At 40.5% G+C, this 26,019-nt stretch overlaps 1 protein-coding gene across 3 annotated transcripts in view; it reads right to left on the bottom strand.

Annotated features, from left to right (window-relative positions):
* Positions 1-26,019, bottom strand: part of FBN1 (fibrillin 1) — a 227,712-nt gene that overhangs the window by 47,795 nt on the left and 153,898 nt on the right. For all 3 annotated transcript variants that reach the window (XR_004301028.1, XM_032417484.1, XM_032417485.1), the window contains 15 exons: positions 25,404-25,529; positions 25,170-25,295; positions 23,856-23,978; positions 22,614-22,739; positions 20,536-20,661; positions 11,578-11,700; positions 11,315-11,437; positions 10,068-10,193; positions 8,164-8,286; positions 6,268-6,390; positions 5,804-5,968; positions 3,348-3,416; positions 3,126-3,251; positions 1,765-1,887; positions 987-1,145 (listed from right to left, as the gene is read on the bottom strand). Coding sequence is in view for 2 of the 3 variants with exons in the window: in XM_032417484.1 (XP_032273375.1) it covers positions 987-1,145; positions 1,765-1,887; positions 3,126-3,251; positions 3,348-3,416; positions 5,804-5,968; positions 6,268-6,390; positions 8,164-8,286; positions 10,068-10,193; positions 11,315-11,437; positions 11,578-11,700; positions 20,536-20,661; positions 22,614-22,739; positions 23,856-23,978; positions 25,170-25,295; positions 25,404-25,529 (1,887 nt within the window). In the remaining variant the exon portion in view is untranslated. The remainder of the gene's footprint in view (positions 1-986; positions 1,146-1,764; positions 1,888-3,125; positions 3,252-3,347; positions 3,417-5,803; positions 5,969-6,267; positions 6,391-8,163; positions 8,287-10,067; positions 10,194-11,314; positions 11,438-11,577; positions 11,701-20,535; positions 20,662-22,613; positions 22,740-23,855; positions 23,979-25,169; positions 25,296-25,403; positions 25,530-26,019) is intronic.

Consider the following 26,019-nt stretch of genomic DNA (forward strand, 5'->3'; position numbering starts at 1 on the left):
ATTCATGAGAGTCAGAGAGAGAGAGAGAGAGAGGCAGAGGCAGAGGGAGAAGCAGGCTCCCCGCCTAGCAGGGAGCCCGATGCGGGACTCGATCCCGGGACCCCGGGATCATGACCTGAGCCGAAGGCAGACGCTTAACCATCTGAGCCACCCAGGCGCCCACTACAGAATGTTCTAATCAATAACTACATCACAGTTCATTCACTCTAACTGATGATGTCATCATTTACCAGCTGATATAAGAACCATGCACCAATTCACTTCATTTACTCCAAGGACATGGGTTAGACTTCTTTAAAACAAATAACATCATATAGATTTTTCTCTATGAGGATATAAGAAAAAATTTCTCTCAAGAAGAGTTGTGCTTTCGCATGGTGTTAGGTTTGCTTTATAGTCATTGAGACTCTTAGACTTGATTATCGTTCCCTTTTTATATGAGCTGCTAGGAAGTTTGGAGCCAAACTTATTGCTCATCTTTGGCAAGTGTGTAGAAATTCCCAGCTTGGATTTTTGCATATTAGCCTCGCTCCTTGCTCCAAGTTTCTTACCCTTGTTTGCCATTTGCCTTAGGCCTTCTTATTTTACATTCAAATCTTTGTGGGTTGCCTTAAATTCTTTTTGGAACAAGACCAGTTACAAATAAGTAAGGATAATAGGAATATGGCTCACCTATCTGTCATATTGCTTCGCCTAGTGTTTCCAGTCTTTTAGCTACATGGTGAACGCCATAACAATTACAATGTTTATATTTTTATGATATGCTGAGTCTATAAGTCTGGTGAATGAACTAGTGTACAAGTTAGAAAGTGTGTTCTGTGACTCAATTTTCAGCCAGAACTGTGAGTTTAAACATTCGCCTCTGTGAGCGAATCTTTGCTTAGGAGGGTAAACAATGAACCCTTCTCTTCCCTTGTTGAGACTCATTTCCCCAACAGCCCATGCATAATTTATCAACCTACGTTTTTGTCAATGGTGCAACTCACCTGTGCTTGGGATGGGACACTGTTCACAGGGCTTATTCCAGGCCCGGCCAATGTTGTAGGAACAACAGCACATCTTCTTTGTCATATTGAACAAAAGTTCTCCGTCACAGGTCTGGTTGTCAGCATAATAGTTTCTGTAGCACAAACTTCTTCTCATATCTAGAGCGAAGCGGTTGGTGATGTCGCAGGGAGAGCACGACAGATTTCTAAGGGGATACTCAAGGACTGCACTTCTTTTGGATTTTATTGCAACTTGCAGGAATAGCCTGCCCTTACACAATTTTCTACCCACATATGCTGCTCTCAGAAAGGGAACTTTGAGAAATGTATTCCCTGGTATTTTGTGCTCAGAACGAAGTCATTATGGAGCTGCAGCATTAATAAACTTTTACACGACTCTCCACCCAGTCTCTTAGTAACAATTCTCCACTGCTATTTGGCAGCAATTTTCTCATTTCCGACTCATGATGTTTTAATGCTGTAGGTCAGTGCTGTAAATATAATTGTATAAAGATACACCCAAAGTCAAACAAAAGAAGTACTATGAAACTGTTGTTTGGGATTTTCCAACATTACATTTTAAAGAAAACTCCCAACCACCCACACAAGGTGGGGAAGAAAGGTCAAGCTTATGGTTTACAAGGGAGGAGGCTTTCACAAAGATAGCAAAAGGGTGGCAGGCAGCACTCGGTCTGATGAGTAACGTAACACTAAGGACCAACTGCTGGTCTTGCAGATGAGGACCAAACTTGCATGGTTCAGGAAAGCCTGGACTTACCCATGCAGTTATTTCCCCCATTCACTTGCATGTAGTCTGGAGGACAGATACAGGTGTAGTTGCCGACAGTGTTGTAACATGTTCCTGGACCACAAATTCCGGGGGTTTCACATTCATTCACATCTGGAATCCAAAGAGAAAATGGCATGTGAATAGGAAAACTTTACTCTGTGGAATGGCCTGAGACTCAGTGTCCCTATAAATGCTGACAATGGTGGAGAAAATCCACAGGGGCACTTGGAAATCTGGATAAGAAAAATAGATGTTTAACTCATCAGTGTCCTTTGTCTATGCTCATGTGTGTGTTTTCAGGAAAGGAAGTTCTGGAAAAAGAGGTTTTGCCTTCTGATATGAGTTCCTAGTAAATGAGTCCGTAACATCCTCAAAGGCATGCAAAGATGGAAATGCAGACAAATTATAATTCTCAACTATCCTTCAGAAAGACAGCTAATACTTCAAATGTTCTCAAAATTGATGGAAGGATATGATATATCCTGAAGCCATCAACCATTGGCTTCGTGAATCTGCATTGGTAAGGTAGTATGGAGGTAGGTATTTCACGCCTCTATCCCCATTTTCAAACATAGGGGTTGATTCTAATCTTTGTTCATTCCAGGGGTCTTAGAGCTGTGTCATATAGCTCAACTATATGTCATATACTCAGCTGTGTCATATACTCAACTAACACCCAGTGAGGTTGCCACTTACCGAGGTCACCTATTAAGCCCTTTGGAGATCCGAAGGAATATTTCTCCTCCAGGATACAAGGGGCTATCTTCCCTAACTAGTTGTGTGACTCCTGCATATAGAACATATAGAAGAAAACCATCTCTCCCACCCTGGTCTATGGTCAAAGTGCTCTGAAAGCCAAAAGTGGTCAATGTCCCCATCTTTCCAATAACACAGGATGAACAGGAGTTACCACTTCCATCATAAAACCAAAGAGGCTGCCTTTTTAAGGGAAGCTCATTTTGCTGCATTAGTACAGATGATAAATTGTGAAGAACAGGAAGAAGAGGAACTAAGAACCTCCCAGAATACAGAAGTCACTGAAATGAGTCTGTGCCACTCTAACAGAAATGGCTTTTCTAAAGTGCCCAGAAAACTGCAGACATAAGTGAGACTATGGCCCAAGATAATAAAACTCCACTTTTCTTAGAAAAAGAGGAAGATTTGGGGTGTACAGGAAATGATAGCATGTCAGTAACAATGCAAGCTGCCCCTTGTGCAGCTAGCTATGTTCATGTCTAGACCATTGCGCTATATTGCTAAATTCTTAGTTTCACTGGTGATTCTACGCTGGCTTTTGGGGTCAGGTCTCAATAGTTGAAAGAACTCACCATCCTATCAGGACCACTTACCATCACACACTCGGGTATCTTCGTTCAGGTAGTAACCAGTCGGACAGCGGCACTGGAAACTGCCAAATGTGTTGATACATTTCCCGCCTTGGCACAGCCCCGGGAGTTCTTGGCACTCATCAATGTCTATCACAATGAAAACAACGGCATTTCTTCAGCATTGTCAATAAACCCGAGGAAGTTCAAAATGTGCATACTTGAAGATCAAGGATACAGAATTACCTTCCAATATAACAGTGATAGGATTGGGCCGAAAACCTTCTCCTCCAGGACAAAGAATTTTGTACTCAGCTATTGAAACAAAAAATCAAATTGAGTTCTTTTGAATTGAAAACTTCTAGAAATAGTGTTCTCAAGAGAAAGACTGACGTATCCAACTGAAAATATTCACTTTCAGGAATCTTTAGCACTTACCCCACCCATCTTAAGCAAGTTAACAACTTTGTGTATACGTGTTATTTTCAAATGGCTTTTACTATGTGCTCCAAATAAGTGTCAGCCCACTGTCCCTAGTTTTTGGCCCCCCCCCCCACTTACTCTCCTGGCCTCATGTTCTTGGGAACATTTTATTTATTTATTCACTATTTCTTTGTAAAGATTTTCTTCCCCTTTTTATTTTCTAACAAACTCCTCCATTTTCATGTTTTGTTCAGCTTTACTTCTTCTGTAAGGCTGTAATTCCTTTCTTAATAATGTTAATCGGCCTGTCTCCAAAACCCTTTCCAAACAGAAACTTAGGAAAAGCTGTTCTTTCTTGGTTTCCACCCCACTTTTCTTTCTTTCTTTCTTTCTTTCTTTTTTTTTTTAAGATTTTTATTTATTTGTTAGAGAGAGAGAGAGAGAGAGAGAGAACACAAGCTGGGGAGAAGGGCAGAGGGAGAAGCAGAAGGTCCAGCTGAGCAAGGACCCCAATGTGGGGCTTAATCCAGGACCCTGGGATCATGACCTGAGCCGAAGGCAAGAGCTTAACCAACTGAGCCACCCAGGCGCCCCTCCCATCCCACTTTACTCTTTAATGCCTAGAGATCTGTCTTGCTCCTCTGTTTCTATGGAGGGCAGTACTGATTCCCCTAGTTTCCTAAACCAACTTTGTACAGCATCCTTTGATTCCCCCCATTAATTCTGTCATTCAAGTATTTCACGCAAAAACCTTTTTTTCGGTGCCATGCACCAGTGGTGTGATATATACAGGACCACGTGAATAAGAATGAACCTAATCTGCTGTGTCATCCTGGTGAGCTTCGATAAGAATCAGCTCTTTCATAATCATCGTGGTCTTTCCAAATCTGATAATCCCTCTCCTGGCTTTCTGAAATGCTATGTGTGTATGCCTAAATGTATACATGTATATATTCCAGTTCTAGCTCTGATCCAGTTTGGGGTAGTATGGACCTCTATTGCTTTGCCAATCATTATTAATCAATAGAGCTGACTCTCCTACTTAAACATCTTGGCTTGTTTCTTTCAACATCAATGAAATTAACTATCCCCCTATTTCTTTTGTTCTTTCCTCCCCTTCCTGCAAACATCCACTCTTTTTAGTCTTCTCCTTCAGGTCACACCCTTCCTTCAAGGACAATTAAAAAAACGCCCAAAGTCATCACTACCTCTGCCATTCAGAACTGAGTTCCCTTTCTTAAGAGAAGAGAGAAGGAGGTGCCTGCTAAGTAAGCATTCATCCCTGTGGCCTCAATATCCTGGACATGAATGACTTCTTTTAATCCTACAAGGCATTATATGAATGAGGAAACTCAATCTTTCTAAGTAACTGGCCCAAAGTGACATGGGTGGTGGGTGATAGAGTCCTAACTGGAACCAGGAGTGCTCCTTCTCCTGCTTATGGCACTGTGTCTGTTTTTTCTTCCCTTATTGAGACCTACACTGAATTATAGCTTTTCTGTCTGAATAGTATTTTGCTAGACTGTACACTTCTGGAAGGCAGAACCTAGTCTAATTCATCTTTGCACACCCAAAGTATACACTCTAGGTACTCAGCAAATAATTTTAGAACAAGTGAATAAATGACCCTTCAGCAAGGAAAGAATCTGTACCTATCCCAATATACACTATTAACAGCACCACTAACCTTTGCCTAAGAAGCTATATCTGACTCTGAATCCTGATATAGGACCCACTTAGAAAAATGAGAAGCCTTTTATATTTTTTAGAAGACTTATTTCTGTCCTTACAATCACATTCTAAAGCTTTCTTTCAAGTCATATCACAAGAATAGAAATAGTCTTCCCTTTCATATTTACTTGACTAATTGCTTCTCTTTCACCCAGGGACACCCTAGTCTGTCCTAGAGATTTTGAAAACTAGCTAATAGATGACAGAAGAGATCAATCAATGTGTTCCTTGGAAGGTAAGCAAATATTCTATAAGTAACCTCGCTGGAAAGTCTTCTTTAAAATAATGCTATCTACTTTCCACTCAGAAAGAAGTGAAATGTGGCCTGCCCCACCTGACCTTTTAGTACAAGCCAACCGGGGACACTTCTGACACCCAAATTGGGAGTGGGGTCCCTCAGTGGGGCTGAGAGTTTTGATCTCCCTTCCCTGACCAAAGAGTAGAGACTGGTGGCAACTCTCCCCCTCTGTGGTTTCCATCCTGTGATCTAGAAAGGAGAGCTGGCCTGAGCGGGAGTAATAATAATAAGCAGGAGGATGTCCACTTACATGTGTTCACAGGAGGGCACAGCTCACAAGGAGTACCCCAGGCTTTACCCAAAGAGCAACAGCAGGAAGCCTTGGAGACGCCAACTCCAATTTCATTGCTACAGGCTGTATCCCCATTGTCTCCTCGAGGTCGAATATCCAGATAGCAATTCCCAGAGCGGGTATCTATTTACCATATATGAACAAAAGAGTGTCAGGAAGATTCTCTCTAGGTGAGGATTGAAAATTCAAATCCCTCTCAGAAACTGCTTAAAAACCATAATTTACTTTCTTAGGAAACTAAGAAGTGCCCAAACACATATACTGGGACTTTAACCTATAGAAAAAAAATAACTGAGAGTATAAGCCCGATTTAGGAAATGTTGAAATTTTTACATTATTACTTTTTTAAAATTTGAGAGTGGAATGTTCAAGGCTGCTTTAAAAATAAAAATATACTTCTCTAAGAAGTTTTAAGATCTTACCAACACAGCCAACTCGGGTTGGGTTCAGCTCAAAGTCAGGGGGACAATCGCAGGTATAGCTGCCTGGGGTGTTGACGCAGTTCCCACTGATGCACGTGGTTGGATCCAGACACTCATTAACGTCTAAAACCAAACAGCAAGGGGCACACTTATCAGCCAATGTGGGGGCAGACATCACCATAAAACAGTAGCTCCGGGTCTGGGGCTCCCAACAAGAATTTTAAGAGTTACTAGCTATAATTACACCTAGAAATACACAGTCTTCCACTTCTGAAATAAAACCCCTCAGGAAGGAAATATGTCATAGTCTTTGGTCTTTTTCCCCTGGAACACATTTAGCATTCAAATTTGTCATCAGGAGAAAATATAACTTTGGAACAAGGAAAAATATTCCAGTCAAGGTAACTGAAAGCAAAACACTACTGTGACCTCGGTCAACCAAAAATTCAGACACAGGTTTTAAGAAAATATATTTAATATGTGTGGCTTGTTATTTCATCAAATTAGAGCAAGATGTCCCAGGGAACCCTTAGGAGCAGGCAACTTCTGCCGCTTCCCCAACTGGGCATGCTTGCCTTGGTGCAGCTGAGTATGAGCACAGATGCATGCACAAGGCTTAGCATGTTCCTTCAAGCCGGCTAAGAGTCACTCTCCCATCACTGGTGCTGTGTGGAATATTTCCCTTTCAGTTTCTATTCCAAAAATATGTGCAGAATTCCAGATTTAGGACATGGATTTTGGCACATTGCACCCGGTATAATCCTTTTGTCTGTTTTGAACACTCATGAAATACTCAAGAACAGACAATCTGACTCAGAGAGAAGAGAATGGGGAATGAGGAGGATACCTTCTCCTTGGGCTTCCCTCCCACCCTGCCTTGGACCTTGTAACCCTCCTGTAGGTTCCACAGCAGACAATTCATTTGTTCCGATTGCATGTGAACTTGGAGGGACAGGGCAAACTAAAGGGAAATAAGGTCAGACAGAATGATGCTGACAGTAATCCGGGGTGCCGAGGAAGGGGTACAGGCCGTGGAGAGGCAACCTCCTGAGGTGTGCTAGAGGCCCAGCTTGGTGTCATAATAGCTTTCAGAAAAAAAACAGGAGAAGAATGTCTGGGGAGGAGTACTCTGGTCCAAATTTATTTTAGGGAGGTGGTCGTGATGGTGGTAGTGGTGGTGGTCATAACCTGGAGAGCCACTGAATCATAGCTTGTTTACGTAGCTGGAAAAAATACATTTTCCCCCCTGAAATCCTGCGCCTATCCAGAAAGGAACATGTTTCCTCAATATCCTTGAATGGACGGGTGGCCTGGGAAAGAGAATTGCAAATGTCTTGCAAAGTCTTAACTCAGTGCCAAAGTGAACCAAGTGACGGTCTACTGAGGGCCTACGGCTTTTCTCATTTTTTTTCTTATGCTCCCCGAGAGCTCCTTGCTTCACAAGAAAACAATCTCCATGCTAGAAATTGGTAGGTGAGCTCTCTGTATCACATTCCCTGGTGACCACAGACAGGCCAGGGTGGCAAGGAGCGGGTGTCACAGTGGAGAAGTGCAAGGAGAAAACTCATGATCCCAGCGCAGTGCATGGCCTTCAAAAGGAAACTCTCTGCAAATGTGCCTGAGGAGAAAAGGAATAGCTGGGAAGCCTAATAGCCAGGGCACCCCTGGAACCTTCTTCTGCAGCATGAGCTTGATGGTGAGGCTCCAGACCCTGCTCCTTCAACGGCCTGCTGCTCCTCCCTCTGCATCCTCACATGTAACCTGTGCTTCCTATTGCTTCATCCCCACTTTTCTTTTGTGACTCTGAGTAATCGTGGGGCGGGGGTCCCAGTGAGGCCCAACAGCCAGGTCCCCAGGACAGCAGGGAGCAGATTCCCATGTGAACAGATGTCTTACCTGTGCAGTTCCCGCCACTTCTGTCCAGTTCGTAGCCTATCTCGCACTCACAACGGAACAGGCCGGGAAGGTTGTGGCAAGTTCCAAAAACACAAATGTTCGGAAGGGAGCACTCATCGATATCTTGGGGGAGGGACACAAAGGGGGAGAAAGGAGATTTATTTCTTTGCTAAAGGAACTGCCTAATGTCATCACCTGATGTTATTAAGAAAGTGAAGACTATCTGACCTCAATCTAGGTGCTTGTCCTATAGCCTGGTAGACCCTCTGCCATGTAAGTGAAGCCTCTTAGGTGAGAACTCACTTTTTTTCAGCCCCCATTACATGCCAAGCAGTAGGCTAAGCATTATATATGTAGAGTTTCTGGTATGTCACACGGGCCCATGTCCCTTTTGTGAAGTAAGAGTCCAAAAGGCTACCTTAGACCCAGTTCTTTGGTTGTTCTTATCTACACAGTCACTGTTTTTATAGTGGGTTAAAATTTTACAAACCACAAAGGCTTTGTGGTAACTTTTATAATCTGTTTTATAATCCTCTGTATCCCTAGAGCTACGTTGGGTGCTTGCTACTGTTGGCAGAAACGCTTCTTTCAGGCCCCGGTTCCCCCCGTCATGCTAACCTCCTGCTTGGGTAATTGACACGCGGACACATTGCAGCCTTGAGACTGGCTTTAAATAGCCATAACCCCTCTGCCGGCAATGATTTATATTAAGAACAAACAAACAAACACAACCTTCCCTTATAGCATGAAGAGAAGCAAAACTCTGACTGTGACTATTTATGTTCCCAGAGGTGGCACAATACCTGTTTTGGTTGGATGTTCAGAGTAACAAGAGTAAACAAGGCATTAGGCACAGGGTCCAGAGCATAATCTGGTTTCTTGCCTCAGAGGAATTTTATATCAAACTCTGCATAGTTAATATAAACTGTATAAAGAACACCTAATGGTTCCATAACAAAGAAAAGTATTTACATAGAACCCTATGAGAGAATAAGTATACATGTCATAGCTAAAGACTGATTTTAAGTTAATGTCCTATTAACAAGCAACAATTATTAGTTAAGACATTAATCAGGGTCTTGTTTAAACTTCTACTGTCAATGGTTATCATTTGTTTATTTCTACTGAAATCTTTTTAGTTCACTGTAGACACTAATTCTTCTCTGTGAGGGATAATGCACTTAAATCTGACAAGTGTGGGGAAAGAGAAGAACCTTGTGTTTCCTAGTGGAAGCCATCCTGAGCCAACAGGCTCCCAGGATTCTTCTTGTCTGACCAACACCTCAGGAAGACAGAGCCTTGTGCTGAGAGACAGCATGACATATAACATTATCCCTAGGGGCCCCCTACTGAATGGATTTGCAAAAGACTGTTCCATGTTCACATATATTAGATATTTAGAGACCATGTGAGACATGCCCAGTACATTATTCTACATATGGAGAAGATTATCTGCTCTGTTATTATTTTAAAGCTTTTATTTCTAGAAACCAAACCATAGCAGAGATTAAAAACATATTTAAAGAGGATCCTTCCACGGGACATGATTGGGGGATGAGTGCTTTGAGCTCCTTCCCCTAGCAATGGGGATAAACAGGTTGCACTGAGCTAACCACACTTGGTTAGCCTCTCTCTCAGTTGGTCATAGGAATGACCAACGGGTGTACTCGTGCAGACCATCTGGCCAAGGTTGGATGTGCAGCTTGTGGCCAGATAGCTGAGATTTTTCTCTGCACAAAGAGAAATGGTCCAGCTGGAGACCCAGTACCTCCATAGACGGAACTGACCAGCTCAGATGTGAAGCCAAAACACACCTCAGTTAAAAAAAAAAAAAATCAGGAATGTTTAAATAACCTAAGTTTGTCCGGCCCTGCAAAGGCCCCGGCAGCTTCCCCGTCAGTTACCTTCACAGGCTTTCCCATCAGCACTGGGCACAAAGCCCATGTCACATTCACAGCGGTATCCTCCCGGGGCATTCAGGCACTGGCCATTGCCACACAGATTCAGGTTCTCCGAGCACTCATCAAGATCTACAGCCAGAAAGACACACAAGTTATTCTTCCCCAGTTAGGAGCTTTCCAGTTCCTCAGATCTTTTATTTATTTATTTATTTTATCACTGTCAACTTCCTGAGTGTAGCGGGGTTTCATCATAGTTTCTATTTGACAACCTCTAAACCCATCCTTTCCCCTTCTTTGAATGTTAGTATTGAATAGTCCATGAATATGGGGTTCAGGTTCAGAATCCTGAGTGCTAAATTATCCCTAATGATGTAAAAGGAAGAATAAGTCAAATGAATCATTCAAATCAAGGCTTTCACGAGCAAGGTCGTGCACAGAAGGACACATGCATGACAGGAATAACGTGCCGTGATTTGTGCCCATTTCTCAGGTTTCAGACTCGGCTCGGACCTAGAACATCATCTATGGAGGAGGCCAAACATTCCTGTCTGCTCAATCTCTACTGAGCTTTGCTAATAACCACAGGCACTAAATATCAAACACACGAACCATATATACCTAATACATGAAACTCTGAATATTTTCTAAGGAGTAACGGGAGGTTTAGGATGACAAAACTTCACTGGGATGGACAAAAACAATTTCAAATATGATAAACATTTTCAGCGAGTTGAAAAAGTTCCAGGTAAATCAACTGACTGGGCCTTGGTCTCCTTTATGTTTAAATGGCGTCTCGAGCAAAGTGCTCAGGATACACTAATGCTTTCAAGTCATATGAAATGGATCTCAATATCTTATCATGATCTAGAACGTCTGAATCCCTTTTCCTTACATAGCTTTCTACAGCAAGCTCACCCTCGGGTTTGGCATAGAAAACAAGTCAACGGTGAGAAATAGGTACAAAAATATAAAGGCTAAGGATTATAAAAGGAAGTGTGATTTTTTTTAAAGCAATGACATCACTGGGTATGGTGATACCCAGATCAGCTATTTAACTACATTTAGCTTCTGAGGTCTCCCTAATTGACCTGACTCCAAATTTCCATTCCACGGGGATGTAGTTTCAAATAAGTAATCTTCTCTGTTAAAGATTGACTATAACAGACCTGAAGAACTGACAGTCTGAAAGATGGTGAAACACCTGGCTTCCCTGAGGGCCATTTATGCAGCGGTTCCCAGCACGAGCCTACCTGTACAGGTGAAGCCGTCACCCGTGTACCCTTCTTTACAAAGGCAGCGGTAAGAGCCCATGGTGTTCTTGCAGTCTGCATGTTGGCTGCACATGTGTGTTCCATTGGAGCATTCGTCCAGATCTTATGGAAAACAGTCACATCATTATGAACAAAAAGCATCCCATTTAAAGTCAGTAGTATACACCTTTTTCTTTACAGAATTAATATTTTCATATTTACAATCTATGCAGCGCATGAGAAGCAATTATTTTTCAACCCACCGGTGCACTTAATGCCATCTCCAATCCATCCAGGGCTGCAGCTACACTTGAAGCTCCCTGCCGTGTTGGTACATATAGCATGTCTGTCACAGTTGTGTGCTCCAATTTCACATTCATTGATGTCTGGAAAAATCACCAGTGGTTTAAAAAACGTTTAGCATGTGAGCAAAATAAGTCAAACAGAGAAAGACATGTATCATATAACCTCACTGATATGAGGAATTCTTAATCTCAGGAAACAAACAGGGTTGCTGGAGTGGGGGGGGTGGGAGGGATGAGGTGGCTGGGTGAGAGACATTGGGGAGGGTATGTGCTATGGTGAGTGCTGTGAATTGCGTAAGACTGTTGAATCGCAGACCTGTACCTCTGAAACAAATAATGCAATATATGTTAAGAAAAAAAAAAAGATAGCAGGAGGGGAAGAATGAAGGGGGGGAATCGGAGGGGGAGACGAACCATGAGAGACTATGGACTCTGAAAAACAAACTGAGGGTTCTAGAGGGGAGTGGGGTGGGAGGATGGGTTAGCCTGGTGATGGGTATTGAGGAGGGCACATTCTGCATGGAGCACTGGGTGTTATGCACAAACAATGAATCATGGAACACTACATCAAAAACTAATGATGTAATGTATGGGGATTAACATAACAATAAAAAAATTTAAAAAAACGTTTAGCATGGATGCCTTTTTGGTCTTTTAAATAACTTAGCAATAGCAACTAGCAACTTCAAAAGTTGACTCACTTGCACACTTTCCATAGTAGAATATAGATTGGTTTAGCATCCACATATATAACTCTACATATATTGAACAGCTTTAAATTTTAATTTATAAAGAAAGGACAAGATGATGCTACTTGCTATTATTAATTCTAATTATCTCTCTATTATTTTAATGTCAGTGTCCGGTCACTGCAAAACAAAATGAACCTCTTTCCAGTTGAAGACCTTAAAAAGTAATTTGCCTAATGTTCTATGGCGTTAACACGCATGGTCACATGTTTCTATTCCCAATATTTTTATTAAGTCAACTATAGAGTAATGGTACACATTGTTATCATATCTCATACAGACAAAGGAATACAATGTTGTTGGTATACTAGAAAACGTTTTCACTCATATGTTACTATATATATATATATTATTCTTAAATGGAAATACTATATTATTTAATTATGCTTTATTTTTTATAAAAGTTTTATTTTAGGCATTGCTAATTCAAACATTTATAGGGAATTTTCCTTAAGGCGGTGAGTGAATCATCTTTCCTCTAGCTTCTTAGAGTTCTAGCACATTGGAGACCCAAGCCTTCTTGTATATTTCATGTAAAACTCAAATCTATCCAATGGAGATTTTTCTGTAAAAGGAGTACCAGATTAAGGTCACATTACTGTCAAAAAGAGACAATAGGCCTAAAATGGAGTCACTTGTGCTAAGCCCCATATCAGCAAACCATGGCTCAATACCTAACTTAATTGCAGCCTCTTTCAGGAATGAGACTTTTAACCAGTCAATCTGGAGGTACCTGGTTAGCACTAAGAGGTAATCTACCTGATAGACCTCTTCTGTCCCCATAGGAAGGTGACCTTGCCTGAAACAACCTCTTCTTTCCTTGTTTCTCTCCCCCTTTCTACTGGAAAAGCCTTCCATTTTGTACAGCTCCTTGGAGCTCCTTTGATTTTGCCAGATGGGATGCTGCTGGATGCATAAATCATGGAATAAAGCCAATAAGATCTTCAAATTTTACTCAGTTGAATTTCATTTTTTTTAATTTAATTTAATTTTATTATGTTATGTTAGTCCCCATACAGTACATCAATAGCCCAACTGTGGAAAGAGCCGAGATGCCCTTCAACAGACAAATGGATAAAGAAGATGTGGTCCGTATATATAATGGAATATTACTCAGCCATCAGAAAGAATGAATATCCAACTTTTACATCAACATGGATGGGACTGGGGGAGATTACGCTAAGTGAAATAAGTCAAGCACAGAAAGTCAATTATCATATGGTTTCACTTATTGGTGGAACATAAGGAACAGCATGGAGGACATTAGGAGAAGGAAGGGAAAAAGGAAGGGGGGGGGAATCGGAGGGGGAGAGGAACCACGAGAGACTATGGACTCCAAGAAACAAACTGAGGGTTTTGGGGGGGGGGGATGGGTTAGCCTGGTAATGGGTATTAAGGAGGGCATGTATTGCATGGAGCACTGAATTTCATTTTATAACATTACTAAAAGACTCCAAATTCTTGAAAGTTCTCCATTCTCCAAAATCTCATTTCCAAATTTAGCCAAGACAGACTCTATAATATAAAAGTGCTATAAAATATAAAGTGAAATGTTTTGTTTTCTGTGATACTGTGATTTATAATAAGAAATAAACATTTAGTCTTTGTCCCTGATTCTGGTACAGAGCTCCCTAAAACCCTTGAAATTACCTTAGTGATGAGAGCACAAAGGTGTCTTTTTGTAATACTGATGAGGTAAATTTTGGACTTCACCTAAGGATGGGGTTCGTTGCCAGGAGAATCAACCACGTGATTCAGTTCCACCTCCCTGACCTCCATGGGAGAGAGGCTGGGGGCTGAATCAATAGCAATGACCAGATATTTGATCAATCATGCCTATGTAATGCAGCCTCCATAAAACACAAAAAGATGGGTTCAGAGAGCTTCTGGATTGGTGAACATGTGGAGATTGGGGGAGAATGGCTTGCTCAGAGAGGGCCTTGAAGCTCCACACCCCTGCCCCATGCCTTGCCCTGTGCATCCTTTCTCCCCGGCTGTCCCTGAGTTATATCCTTTTATAATAAACTGGTAATCTAGCAAGGAAACTGGTTTCCTGGGTTCTGTGATGAGATAGAGGGGTGGTGGGAACCTCTAATTTATAGGATTAATAGCCAGTCATTCAAAAGCACAGGTAACAACCTGGACTTGTGATTGGCATCTGAAATGAGGATAGTCTTGTGTAATTAACCTGTGGAATTTTTCACTACCTCCGGGTAGATACTGTCATCAGAATTGAGCTTAATTTTAAGACACCCTGTTGGTGATCAGAATTGAAATTGGTATCAGAATCTTTATTCGGCAAAATGAATCCATAATGAAAGACAGGTTCTTCACCTTATAACAACTTTTTCATTAACTAAGAACAAGAACTCGTAAGTATGGCTACTATGACTCTATACGGAAACAAACGTCTAACACAAAACTTAGGTCAAGAAGGATAGTTTTGGCATGTGAAATGCTGCAAGAATTTTCAGTGCTCATTTGAAAAGTGGCATGAAAAAGAAACTGGGCAAGCAACTTGTGTTTACCCTTTTGTTTACTTAAGAAGCCCAATTAAATGATTTGAAAGTGTTTGGAAACACGCCGTTTGCCAAATGTTCCATCTGAAGCCCTGAAATGGTCCTGCCATCTTTGGCTTCATCATAACTTCTAGAGCAAACACAAAATAAAATAATGACATTTCTCCTACAAAGATACTTTGTAACAACACTAACAATCCTAAAATAAAAACACGTCTGGAAGAAAGTTCTTACAATTACAATGTATTGTATGGGTGAATTTTAATGTAGCCCTGGCAGCCACATGAATCTATTGAGTTATTAAAGCAGGTCAAGGGAGGCACATACCAGGCAGCTTTAGACTTGTGACTGGAAGCTTTAACCAACTGAATAATTGAGCACGGCACATTCCAAGGAAATGAGGAGGAAGGCCAGCCCAGGGATAATAGTGGTTAAGTATGCACGGGAATTCAAGAAAGTAAGCCTGACCTCATGGGCTCCCAAGTAGGACCATCAACACTTCTTTCTTCCTCAGGTAATCACTCCCCTCAGAGTGAAGGACCACTTTCGCAGAGTCCTATCTTCATTTCCCTCCTTTACCTGTCCTGATCTCTGAGTTTGGTAGAAACGATGAGCTTCCATTGCCTAAGTATTGAAGCTTCTTAATGTTATAAAGTCAAGGAATTTTCTAAGTGGAAAAAACTCAGAATTTGACATTCCTAATTCTCACTCAGAGGAGGATACCATGGTCCCCAAGAATATGGGGACCTTCAAGGACCCCAAAGTCAGTAAGTGGCAGAACTTATTTCTGAGTCCGTTAGAACTCATTTTCCCTGTCCGCTGCTTGGCACTTTTTCCCTTGGGCCACGGCAGCCTAATCGTGCTGATTTGTTCAGTCACATAAGGACTTTATTCTAAGTCCTACTTTCTGGAGTTCTCAAAATCTTTGTGAGCATTAACAGACTTACAGAAATTTTCACTAATCTTTTCTACTAAGTACAATTTTCAGAGATGATCATAGCCTGTCAATCTAGTAATTCTAGTAATCTTTTTCTTTCCAATTTTCTAAGGACCAAAGGGAACCTGATTTTCATATGAGTTTTTTACCTTCCATACTTAATCTTGCAATTAAGAAAGCAGCCATTTCTTTTAAAAGGAGTCTCCCTCCCTTTTTAAATCAATAATATGCTAATATAAATTTCTAACTCAAGAAAATACATGTGGTTTTACTGCAATGTTTTCAAGGTGAGAAGAAATTCTCTCTGCAAGAAGCTATGTATCATAGGCTTTAGGATACTAGGAGACGAGACTCAGGAACCAATATCCATTTTATGAATATTTGTTTAAGTCATTATCTCAGTGACTTGCTCTTGGTGTGTAACAAGTGAATTAGAAAGAGTTGGTCGTAAGGTGTAAAGGCATCTTTGAGGAAGAGCTCTTTCATGTGTGTATATGTGCATGCATACTATTGCCAACTATTATTTATTAATTATTTCCATGGCAGATTTGGGCCTAAGACTGCACTTTATTATAAAAGCAAACAGAAGGGGAAACTGAGCCATAAGGCAAACAAGCAAACAAAATGCTGTATTCAAATATCTACTCCTTAATAGTGTGAAGGCAACATAGCACATGATTGCCAGGAACATCTCTTTCTGTACAAATGTTCTCTTTCCCCCACAAGTTTGCTCCAGACAGAAAATTCCTTTTTGAAGATTAAGAATAAGCCCACGCCAAGAAAAGCAAGGAAATTCAAATTTAGGGCTGACACTGCAACCTCCTTAACCCCACCAAAGTTCCCTCACAAAGACTCAAAGGTCCTCCTTGCATGGCTGTCTTGACAGGCAAGGGTGTGGTCTGAGCAGACCCCACTCACAGGTTCTGGGTGTGTCCCCTGACACTCGAGTAAGGGATTGTGCTCTTAGCTGCGCTGGCCTTGGTGGGGAGGCCGTATCACCCCCACACACCTGCCCTCCTGCCATCTGGGCATCGGTCGCAGCAGGGCTGGTACACTGTCAGATCTCCTTGATTGGGCCTTGGGGAAGAGGACATGAGAGTAAATGGAGAGGCCAAACGTGAAGGCTTGGGTTTCTCAATTTGGATCCAAATTCGAGCCAAGACGATTTAACTGAACACCCACGGAGTTTTCACAGGCTGACAGCCAGTAGAGGACAATTAGCAGTGATAAGAAGCTGGAAGGAAATGGGCACAAATTCTCCCTGAGTCCTGATGGTTTTGAAGTATATGATTCTCTGTCATGGACTAAGACCTATGAGTAACATTTCTCGTGTGAAAAGAAGCAGAGAGTTTGAGAAATGGAATTACCCAGATATGCTGCTATTCTAACTGAAAACAATTCTGATTTTAATGGCATGCTTGCTCACTAAATGACTGAGTGAGCACGTGATGGGAGGCAGGTTCTTACAAATTAGTTTGTGAAAGCCAGGACCCACCAAGGATGGCACCTAGCAGCAACCTGCTTCTCCTTCTTCCAATTTGTTGTCTAATTACAAAGATGTAGAATGAGCAGCAGAAGCCTTGCGTGTGGGCCACAGAACACCTGTAATCCAGCCCCCTTACGCTAAGGACAGAAGAGCTGTGTTCTAGATTTTAAGCAAATGGACATTCTCCCTCCATTAAATCGAATGTTCTCCTCAGCAATACCCATGATTTGAACAAAGCTTAAGGAGAAAAAAGAAAACCTTAACATCTGTGTGGGCTAGGAATGTAAGTCAGTGGGTGGATTCTGAGCACTGCTAAAGTGATTGTGAGGAAAAAAAACATGTTTATTTGTTAAAATGGAAACAATCAGTAATGACAAGGGAGCTGAAATATTTAGACAAAGCTGTAATGGAACCCAGAGGACATTTTTTGAGTTCTCATGAAACAACGTTCTTCCCTATGAAATAGCATACATATTTTTATAATTCCTTTACAGGGTACTCAAATATATATACATACATATATACACACACACACATATATTATAGATATTATAAGTATACACATTGTATGTCTGTATATATATTATATATGTACAAAAATATATTTACATATATCATCAAAAACATTGTTCCAGGTTTGTTCTTCACTGTTATTTGTGGTGTGGCTTGCTTATCCCATTAGGCAAGATACATATCTCTATGTACATTAGTTGCCTGGGACATTATAAACACTTGTCTTTAACATGACTATCACCAGGGTAACCTGATGGTATTCTAAGTTGGGAGAGACACTAATTTTAAACTAAAAGCAGGCTAAAAGAGCCCTAGTTACATGGGATTAAAAATACATTTTGGCTCAGATTTTTTAAAACTTGTTTTTAAGTATACCAAACTCGCTGCCAATTTCTGTTTGTGTAAGTCATTTCCAATCAAACATGATACCTTTGGTTGAATAACAGTATTTACAGAGGACCTCTTTTTCTTCCCTCCCTGATGCACCCCCTTTCCATACCTCACTGCAGGGGTGCTTACCCAAGAGGAACACTTGCATAACTATAAGGCGCCCTGGTGAGATGTTCAAGCTCATGAACCAGTGGAAGAACTAGCAATAAAATCCAGAGCTCTACGACTTCACATGAGAATATCGCATGCCCCGCTGCTATGGTATCAAAAGGGCTATGAAACTCCAGTCTTCTCCCGATAGTGCTGGCTGGGTTCGATGAAACTGAAAAGTCATTTTAGGCTACAATTTAAAAGTAGGGGGATGTTGGCCCGTAGGAAAGAATAGAGTATTTTTTGGACCTCAAATCTAAGTTTCTGTTCATGCAATTTACCAAAAGACTGCTGTTCTTAGTGTAAAACTGGTGTCATCTCATCTAATATGGAGTAGATGGCTCTCATCACCACAGTGCAAACTCAATTATGAAAAACAAGCCTTTGCATAAACAGAGTTTAAACCAATTTCAAGCATGTATCAGTCACTAGTAGTATAGAATTTTGCTGAACTTTAATCAAAATGGCTTCTAGACACTGTGTCTGTAGGTCTCATTTTACAGTGACAACAATAGCTACTATTTATTGACCAGCCACTGTATACCAAGCACTGTGCCAAGGGCATTATATATATTATATCTCATTTACCTACAATGATATTACTATTGTATGAAAACTTAACCTCTCTTCATGGTGAAAAGCCTAAAATAATCGGCCTCTGCACATGCCTCTGTTAGCTGGAATTTGGAGCATGAAATTCTAAAGATCCTTTTCTTATAGGGAATGAAGACTGTCCCATTAGATTAACTTCTCCCTCTGTAAGCCTCTTGGTTCTCTCGGCTGAATTTCAGTGAGTTCAACTGAACCAAACAATGGTATTAGCCTCTATTAGGTAAAATGCAATATGGAACTATCTTACCTTTCCCTACATTAGTGCCAGACCACCACCCCTTACCTCAAGTCCTATATTTATCTGGAAAGCTTACAATAAAGCATGAACCATAGACATACTGAGCTAAGCAACATTTGTACCCCAGAGACCAGTAGTTGAGATTTTAAACACTGTTCCACTTATTAGAATGGACCCCTAGCCATGCTTCATATGAAGAGTAATATAGTGAGCATGAGGGCATTCTAGCTTCATGCTTCTTTTTATAATTTGGCTAGAATTTGTCATTTTTGAACCAATAGTAATACTATTGGCATTATCTTGTATATCTATAAATTTGAAACTTAGCATTATTGGACAGTTTGGAATGATAATAAATATCCTTGCAAACTTTATTGAAAAAATGTTGATATAATTAAGAAAAGGACATTTACTACATTGCCAATCTGCAAATATTTTAATGTTCGTTTCAAGTCACAAGGGCTTGCCAAACTGGCTTTTGGAATTAAAGTCTGTTATTTGTAAAGAAATAATGCCATTACCTAATTCAAGCTCACCATGATCTCCATTATGTTTTAAATTATGTTATATCCCATAATCTGTTATATTACTATAAGTAACTATAGTAAAGCTTTATTATATTATTCCACATACTTACCATCATGGCCTCAAATTTGAAAACACCAACTAAACGCTTAATAACAATATCATCCACACAGAGTGACTTCTTTTATTTGATGTTTAATAAAATAAACTTCTACAAATATTGTGAAAAGATTTTCTTATGGACTATTGGTATTAAGCAAACAAAATTACAAATGGTTTAATTATCACCTCATAAGATTTGCTAATCCCCAGGAATTATTTGGGCTAAAGCAACTTAATACATCAAAAGCACACTAATTTAAGGAACTGGAAGACTGATGGGAATTGATGAAAAATACGAATTACAGGATGTTTCTTTAAAACCTGAGTTATAAAACCTTAAATGAAATGTTGACGAGAGAGGCTTGCTTTAATAAAGGGATAGGAATGTTTGGTAATTAGCATGTTAACTACTTTGTTATAAAAATGTGATTTTTAACCTCATAAAAATGTGATATTTATGGTGTTAGTTATAGTGGTAATTCATCCAACATGCCTTTTTTCACAGGTAAAGAAAAAAGCTTCAGCGTAGATCTAAAGTATGACAAGTTTCAAAGAAGGGCAGGCTAAGTTAATGAAAAACGGTATACACAATGCTTTATAAAGCAATTAAAATGTTAGTAGTTTTAAAACTTGTATTACTCTAGTAGTAGTCTCTTAACCATCAAGCGTTTTTTGTTCGAATTGAAAAAACATACCTGTACAGCCAGTTTTTCCTTTTTTGCCTGAATATCCCATATCACAGTGGCAGATAAATGAGCCTTTAGTGTTTTCACAGGTTCCACTTAGGCAGATATTTGGATTCAGGTCACATTCATTGACATCTGCAAAATATAAATATTATTAATACATAAAACTATTTGATACCATTGAAAACTTTTTTCCTGAGATAAAACAACTATGACAAATAAATTGGAAATTAGAAAATAAATTAGAAAATTTTTTACTCAAAAAAAAAAAAGTGTCATATTTACAGAGCTCAATTCATACTTGCCTTCTATCCTGCAGGCTAACCAGGTCGACTGGCTCTTTATCTGGGCCATGAGCAGGAGGTCAAGTAAGCAAATAAACTGACTGACTCTAGGCTGCACTTAGAGCTTACTGATGTGACAGTCTAGAAAACTTTTTAAAGCAGCATATTCTGTTGCAAGATAAAAATTTTAATTCAGTCTGCAACTGCCAACATTTTAGTTTCCAATATTTAAAAGAAAGGATAGATGAACTAATAGTCTTAGTGCAGATAGTTACAAACTTCACTTCTTTCCCAAATTTAAAATTATCTACTTTTTATGATATTCACTTCATAAATATTCGGTAAAGGTTTTCTGAAGATCTAAATGTGACAGAATTCAAATATTTTCAATTCTAGACTCTTATTTCTGGCCAAGATGGAGTAATAGAGATGGAATTTATTTTCCTGTATGAAACACCAGCAAAAGGACCTCAGAGGCAACAGAAGATGGTGTTGCCTGACAGAAACAAGCTAGGTGAGTTCTATGAATGTCCCGGATTACGGTGTAGGGACAGTTTTAAGACCATGACATAGGGAAAGGGATGACAGATGGAGCTGGGTAGTGTCCCAGAGTTGAGGGGATAACACTGGAAGTCCTGGAAGGCCGAGGTAGCCAGAGTTTACAGGGCAGAGTAAAGGACAGAAGAAAGCTGCAGAGAGAGAGAGAGCTCTGGGGACCTGCAAAGGGTCCCTGTCACATATTCAGATGAGTGGTGATCAATGCATTCATGTAAGGAAACTACTCAAAGCTAGGGGAAATACCATGCAAAAGAATTAGAGGGAACAATCATCAGAGCTCACAGAAGGCCCAGAATTGTGCCTGTTCCTACTGGTCAGACTGGAAAATCTCATAATTCAGAAGGGTCTTGCCTCAGTCATGGGGCAAAATAAGCCTCAGAGTAACTGCTGCTTAAAAGCATAAAAGCAAGACTTTGAAAGGACCCATCTGTTTCCAAATAACTTATCTGGGTTCCAGAATAAAGCCCAAGAATATTTCTAGGGCTACAAAAATATCTAGCAACTAGTAAGTCAAAATTTATCATGTCTGGCATCCAGTCAAAAATTACCAGGCATTCAATGAGGCAGGAAAATATGACCCATAATGAGGAAGAAAGTCAATTTACTCAAATGACCCAGAACTGACACAGATGATGGAATTAGTAGACAAGGACATTAAAGCAGTTATTATAACTCTATTTAATAGGCTCAAAAAGCTAGGGGAATGATTGGACCTATCAAGTAGAGAAGGGAAGATGTGAAAAATGACCCAAATCAAATTTTTAGAGATGAAACTACAATGTCTAAGATTACAAAGATACTGAATGGGATTAGATATTGTGGAAGAAAAGTACAACAAATTTGAAGACACAGCAATAGAATACAATCAGGTCTAGAGTCTACTATATTATTGTCAGAAATAAATTTTGCTTGTCTTTAGTAAAATATTTAAAAGACCTAAATTCCAGTCACAGCATAAGAAGGGATAAGTGGACAGAAATAATGCACAGACTTAAAACAAATATCTGTGTGGGGTTGACCAATGGTTAGCTCAGTCCAAATAATATATCTGACAAGAACATCATATCACAGTCACAAGAAAGTTGCTCTTTGGAATGCTGGCTTTGAAATATTAATAATATGGCCCTAAATATCCTTACTTTTCCCATAGGATCCATTTATCAACTTCCCAAACTAATCTTTATGTAATTTAACAGTGCTTGTGAATAACCAGACAAAATGGGAAATTCTGTGTTCTTTGCTCACCTACACAAGTCTTCATGTCTTCAGATGCCATGAATCCATCATAACACAAGCACCTGTACTCCCCGGGTATGTTTGTACACTGACCGCCATCACAGATATTGGGGTTATCTTCACACTCATCAATGTCTGTAGAGAAGAAAACCAACGATAGCATGTTGTTAATACTAGTTTTATTATTAAGTGGTGAAAAAGTTAACTGAATCAAGTCCAATAAACTCAGCCTATTTGCATAAGAGAATTAGCTCTGAAATCCAAACGAAGCTTTAAATTATCCCATCAATTTATCCCAGGTGAAAAAGCAGAGAACCATTTTCAAGATTTACAACATGCTGTTTAGCGTCAAGCTCCGCACCTTCTTAGAAATCCATTATTTAATTAGCAATCTTATCCCTGACATCATTTGATCATTTAACAGTAATTGTGGATTTTATTTTATTTTCCTCATTGTTAAATTTAAATGCCTAAGGTCGATCATCTTCTGGTTTACTGATACTGTAAAGGGGAAACTTGCTTAAAATAAGCATATCTACTTAAATGCACTTTCAGTAAAAATATATTTATATCATTTTCAACATTTAACTTTTATAGTCAAATTTCTAAGGTTTTCTGGGGAGATTTTTCTAGATATGATAAAGTAATTTTGATCCCTAAACCCAAGTTCTCTTCTTAACCGAAACCAAAATGAAAACCAGTCTCACCAACCTCCTTTCTCAGCTCTAGCTGGAGACATGGCTCTTCCAGCCCAGGATGATACAATAGGAAGTGTGAATTTGAGCAGTGGTTCTCAAGTTTTAGCACGTATCTGAATCACTTGGAGAACTTGTGAAAATAGATTATTGGGATCTATCCCCAGAAGTTTCTGATTCAGTAGGTCTGGGTGGGGCCCAAGATTTTGCATTTCTAACACATTCTTGGGTGATGCTGATGCTTCTGGCCAGGGGAACACACCCCAAGTAGCCCGGAAGTGAGCCAAAAGATCAGATTCTTCAAAACTATATCTTATACTCCATGTGCCAGGAACTGTGCAAAGAGCTGTATGCATTCTCCCACACAGGCAATCTGAACCCCATCTTACAGATGAGGAATCTGATGCTCAGGATCTTTATGAAGGACGCATAGCTAAAATGTGTGACAAAACAAAATTTTGAACTTAGGACTGTCTGACTACAAAGTCTGGGCCCTGAACCGCTCTAAGTGTGGACCTGTTACTGAGAATTTCACAGGAGGCTAAAACCTACTCACCAGTGCATGACCTCTGGTCGGGCATTAGTGCAAATCCTGGCTGACAGCTACATTCATAGCTGCCTTCAGAGTTTGTACAGAAGGTCTCACAACCACCGTTCATTATGCTGCATTCGTCGATGTCTCAGAAAAAGAAAAAGAAAATCACCTTTCTTTGTGTCTATGATCATGGCACGGGTTTAAAGTTTGCAACGTAACACAAAACAAAACAAAAACATCCTAGGGCAAATGGAAGTCATTGCATCGTTCCATTCCTTCAACAAATATAAAGTACAAACCTACTATGTGCTAGAGATAAGAATCTAATCATGAATGAAATAGACCCTATCCCTACCTTCATACTGCTTATGTTGCAGCCTGGGGGTTAGACGAACAATCAGTTACACGATACGTGGGGTGCCACATGCCAGGTAGGATCAATGCTAGGGCTAAAGGAACAATCCCAGTTATGATAATGGGCACGTGGATGAAATTCTCTGGGTCACATATTCAGTTATAAACTTGACATTCAATTTAATTGGCTGAGGTTCCAATCCTTTTCAAGAACCTGAGTTGGAATTCTGAGTTGTCCTGGGCCATGTTTCAGAAAAATTTGGGCTGATTTATGGCTTTGGGTGGAAACCATGTAAGACTTGGCAGTTCCACATGATGTACACCCCAAACCAGGCAAAAACTGGCAGTTTTTACAAAGTTTCACTTTGACTTTGGGCACAATAAACCCAGAGGGCTTTCTCTGCCACTCTTCCCAGCACAACTACACCTACAGAGGGCCAGCCACAAAGCAAAATGCTTGTCCCACAAAACCCCATCTTTAAGGAGTGCTAGACCTGGCCTCCGTTTCAATGCAAGGTATGAACAGAACATGGTCTTCTTGCCAATAATTATTCTTTGAAATCTCCTAAGTTGATCTAAGCCACCTAAGGGCAGACGCCATACCCTCTGTTTTCTGTCTTTCTCACCAAACCCAAGCTTCGTTAATTGCAGGTGTTTAGCACTCACTTGCTGATTTGCCTGGGTTATGCACATGCATAAACAAAGCCTGCGCTACCGTTCCTTCTTCCAAGCAGCCAGGCTCAAATCAGGCTTGTTAGAGCTAAAACATTTCAGATCCTTCATTTAAACGGTTCTTTAAACAGACAAGGGAGGTGAGATGCAAAGATCATGAGCCACTATGAAAAGAATTTTACTTACAGGAAAACAAGGAAGATGAAGGAAAAGTAACTAGTGATGAAAACAGAACTCAGAGAACATTGTTGGAGTGTTTTTAGAAAGAGACTAAGTGAAAGAAAATATAAAAGAGAAGAGAGCACTTACCCACACAGAACAGCCTGTCGGGGGTTGAATGATAGCCGGGGTTGCAGGCACACTGATACTTCCCTATGAGGTTCACACAACGGCCATTGGGGCAGAGGTTCGCACTCAGTTCACACTCGTTGATGTCTGTTTAGAAAATAAAAATAGCAAACATCCAGCCAGAAGCTTCTGACTGTGGCAGAGATGTGGGTTGAACAACTGACCAATAAGTGGTCTGAAAATCTTCTTCCTTACCTATACATGCTGAGATGTTAGGGGACAGCTGATGACCAGGAGGACATTCGCAGCGGTAACTTCCCTCGGTGTTTAGGCAAACGCCTCCCCGGCATAGGAGAGGATCTCTCTGACACTCGTCGATATCTGCAAAATGATGACGACTCATGTAGAAGATAGTGGTGGTGTCCTGCCCTGGGCCCCAGACCAGTGCGCTCCTCAGTGCCCCCAGTTGCTGGGAGTCCTAGCTGCTCAGGGCTCACAGGCTCCCTTCTTGGAGAACGGCTGTCCACCTCACTCAGAAATGCCCGTGGCTGACAAGGGAGTATACAATCTGGCCTGGCCAAAAGGCGGGACAGCTCTTTGATACCATGCACATTCCAGAATCCCCTGTGGGATCAGGTTAAAGCTAAGAGGCCTCTTGCCCTGCCCTAAATTACTTCCCTCGCTTCTTTACAGCTTCTTCCTCAAAAAAAAAAAAAAAAAAAATCCCGATCTCAGGCTTCTTTCTAGGGAACCTGATTTGATGCAGCCAGCTTAATCAATCTCTTTTTCTAGAAATGTTGGACAGAAACCCTATAATAATGTGACCTCTAATACAGCTAATGTTTGAACTGTTTCTCTTCCCTGGGGTATC

The sequence above is a fragment of the Phoca vitulina genome, unplaced genomic scaffold (genome assembly GCF_004348235.1).
Source record: "Phoca vitulina isolate PV1807 unplaced genomic scaffold, GSC_HSeal_1.0 scaffold20, whole genome shotgun sequence".
In the NCBI taxonomy this organism is placed as follows: Eukaryota; Metazoa; Chordata; class Mammalia; order Carnivora; family Phocidae; genus Phoca; species Phoca vitulina.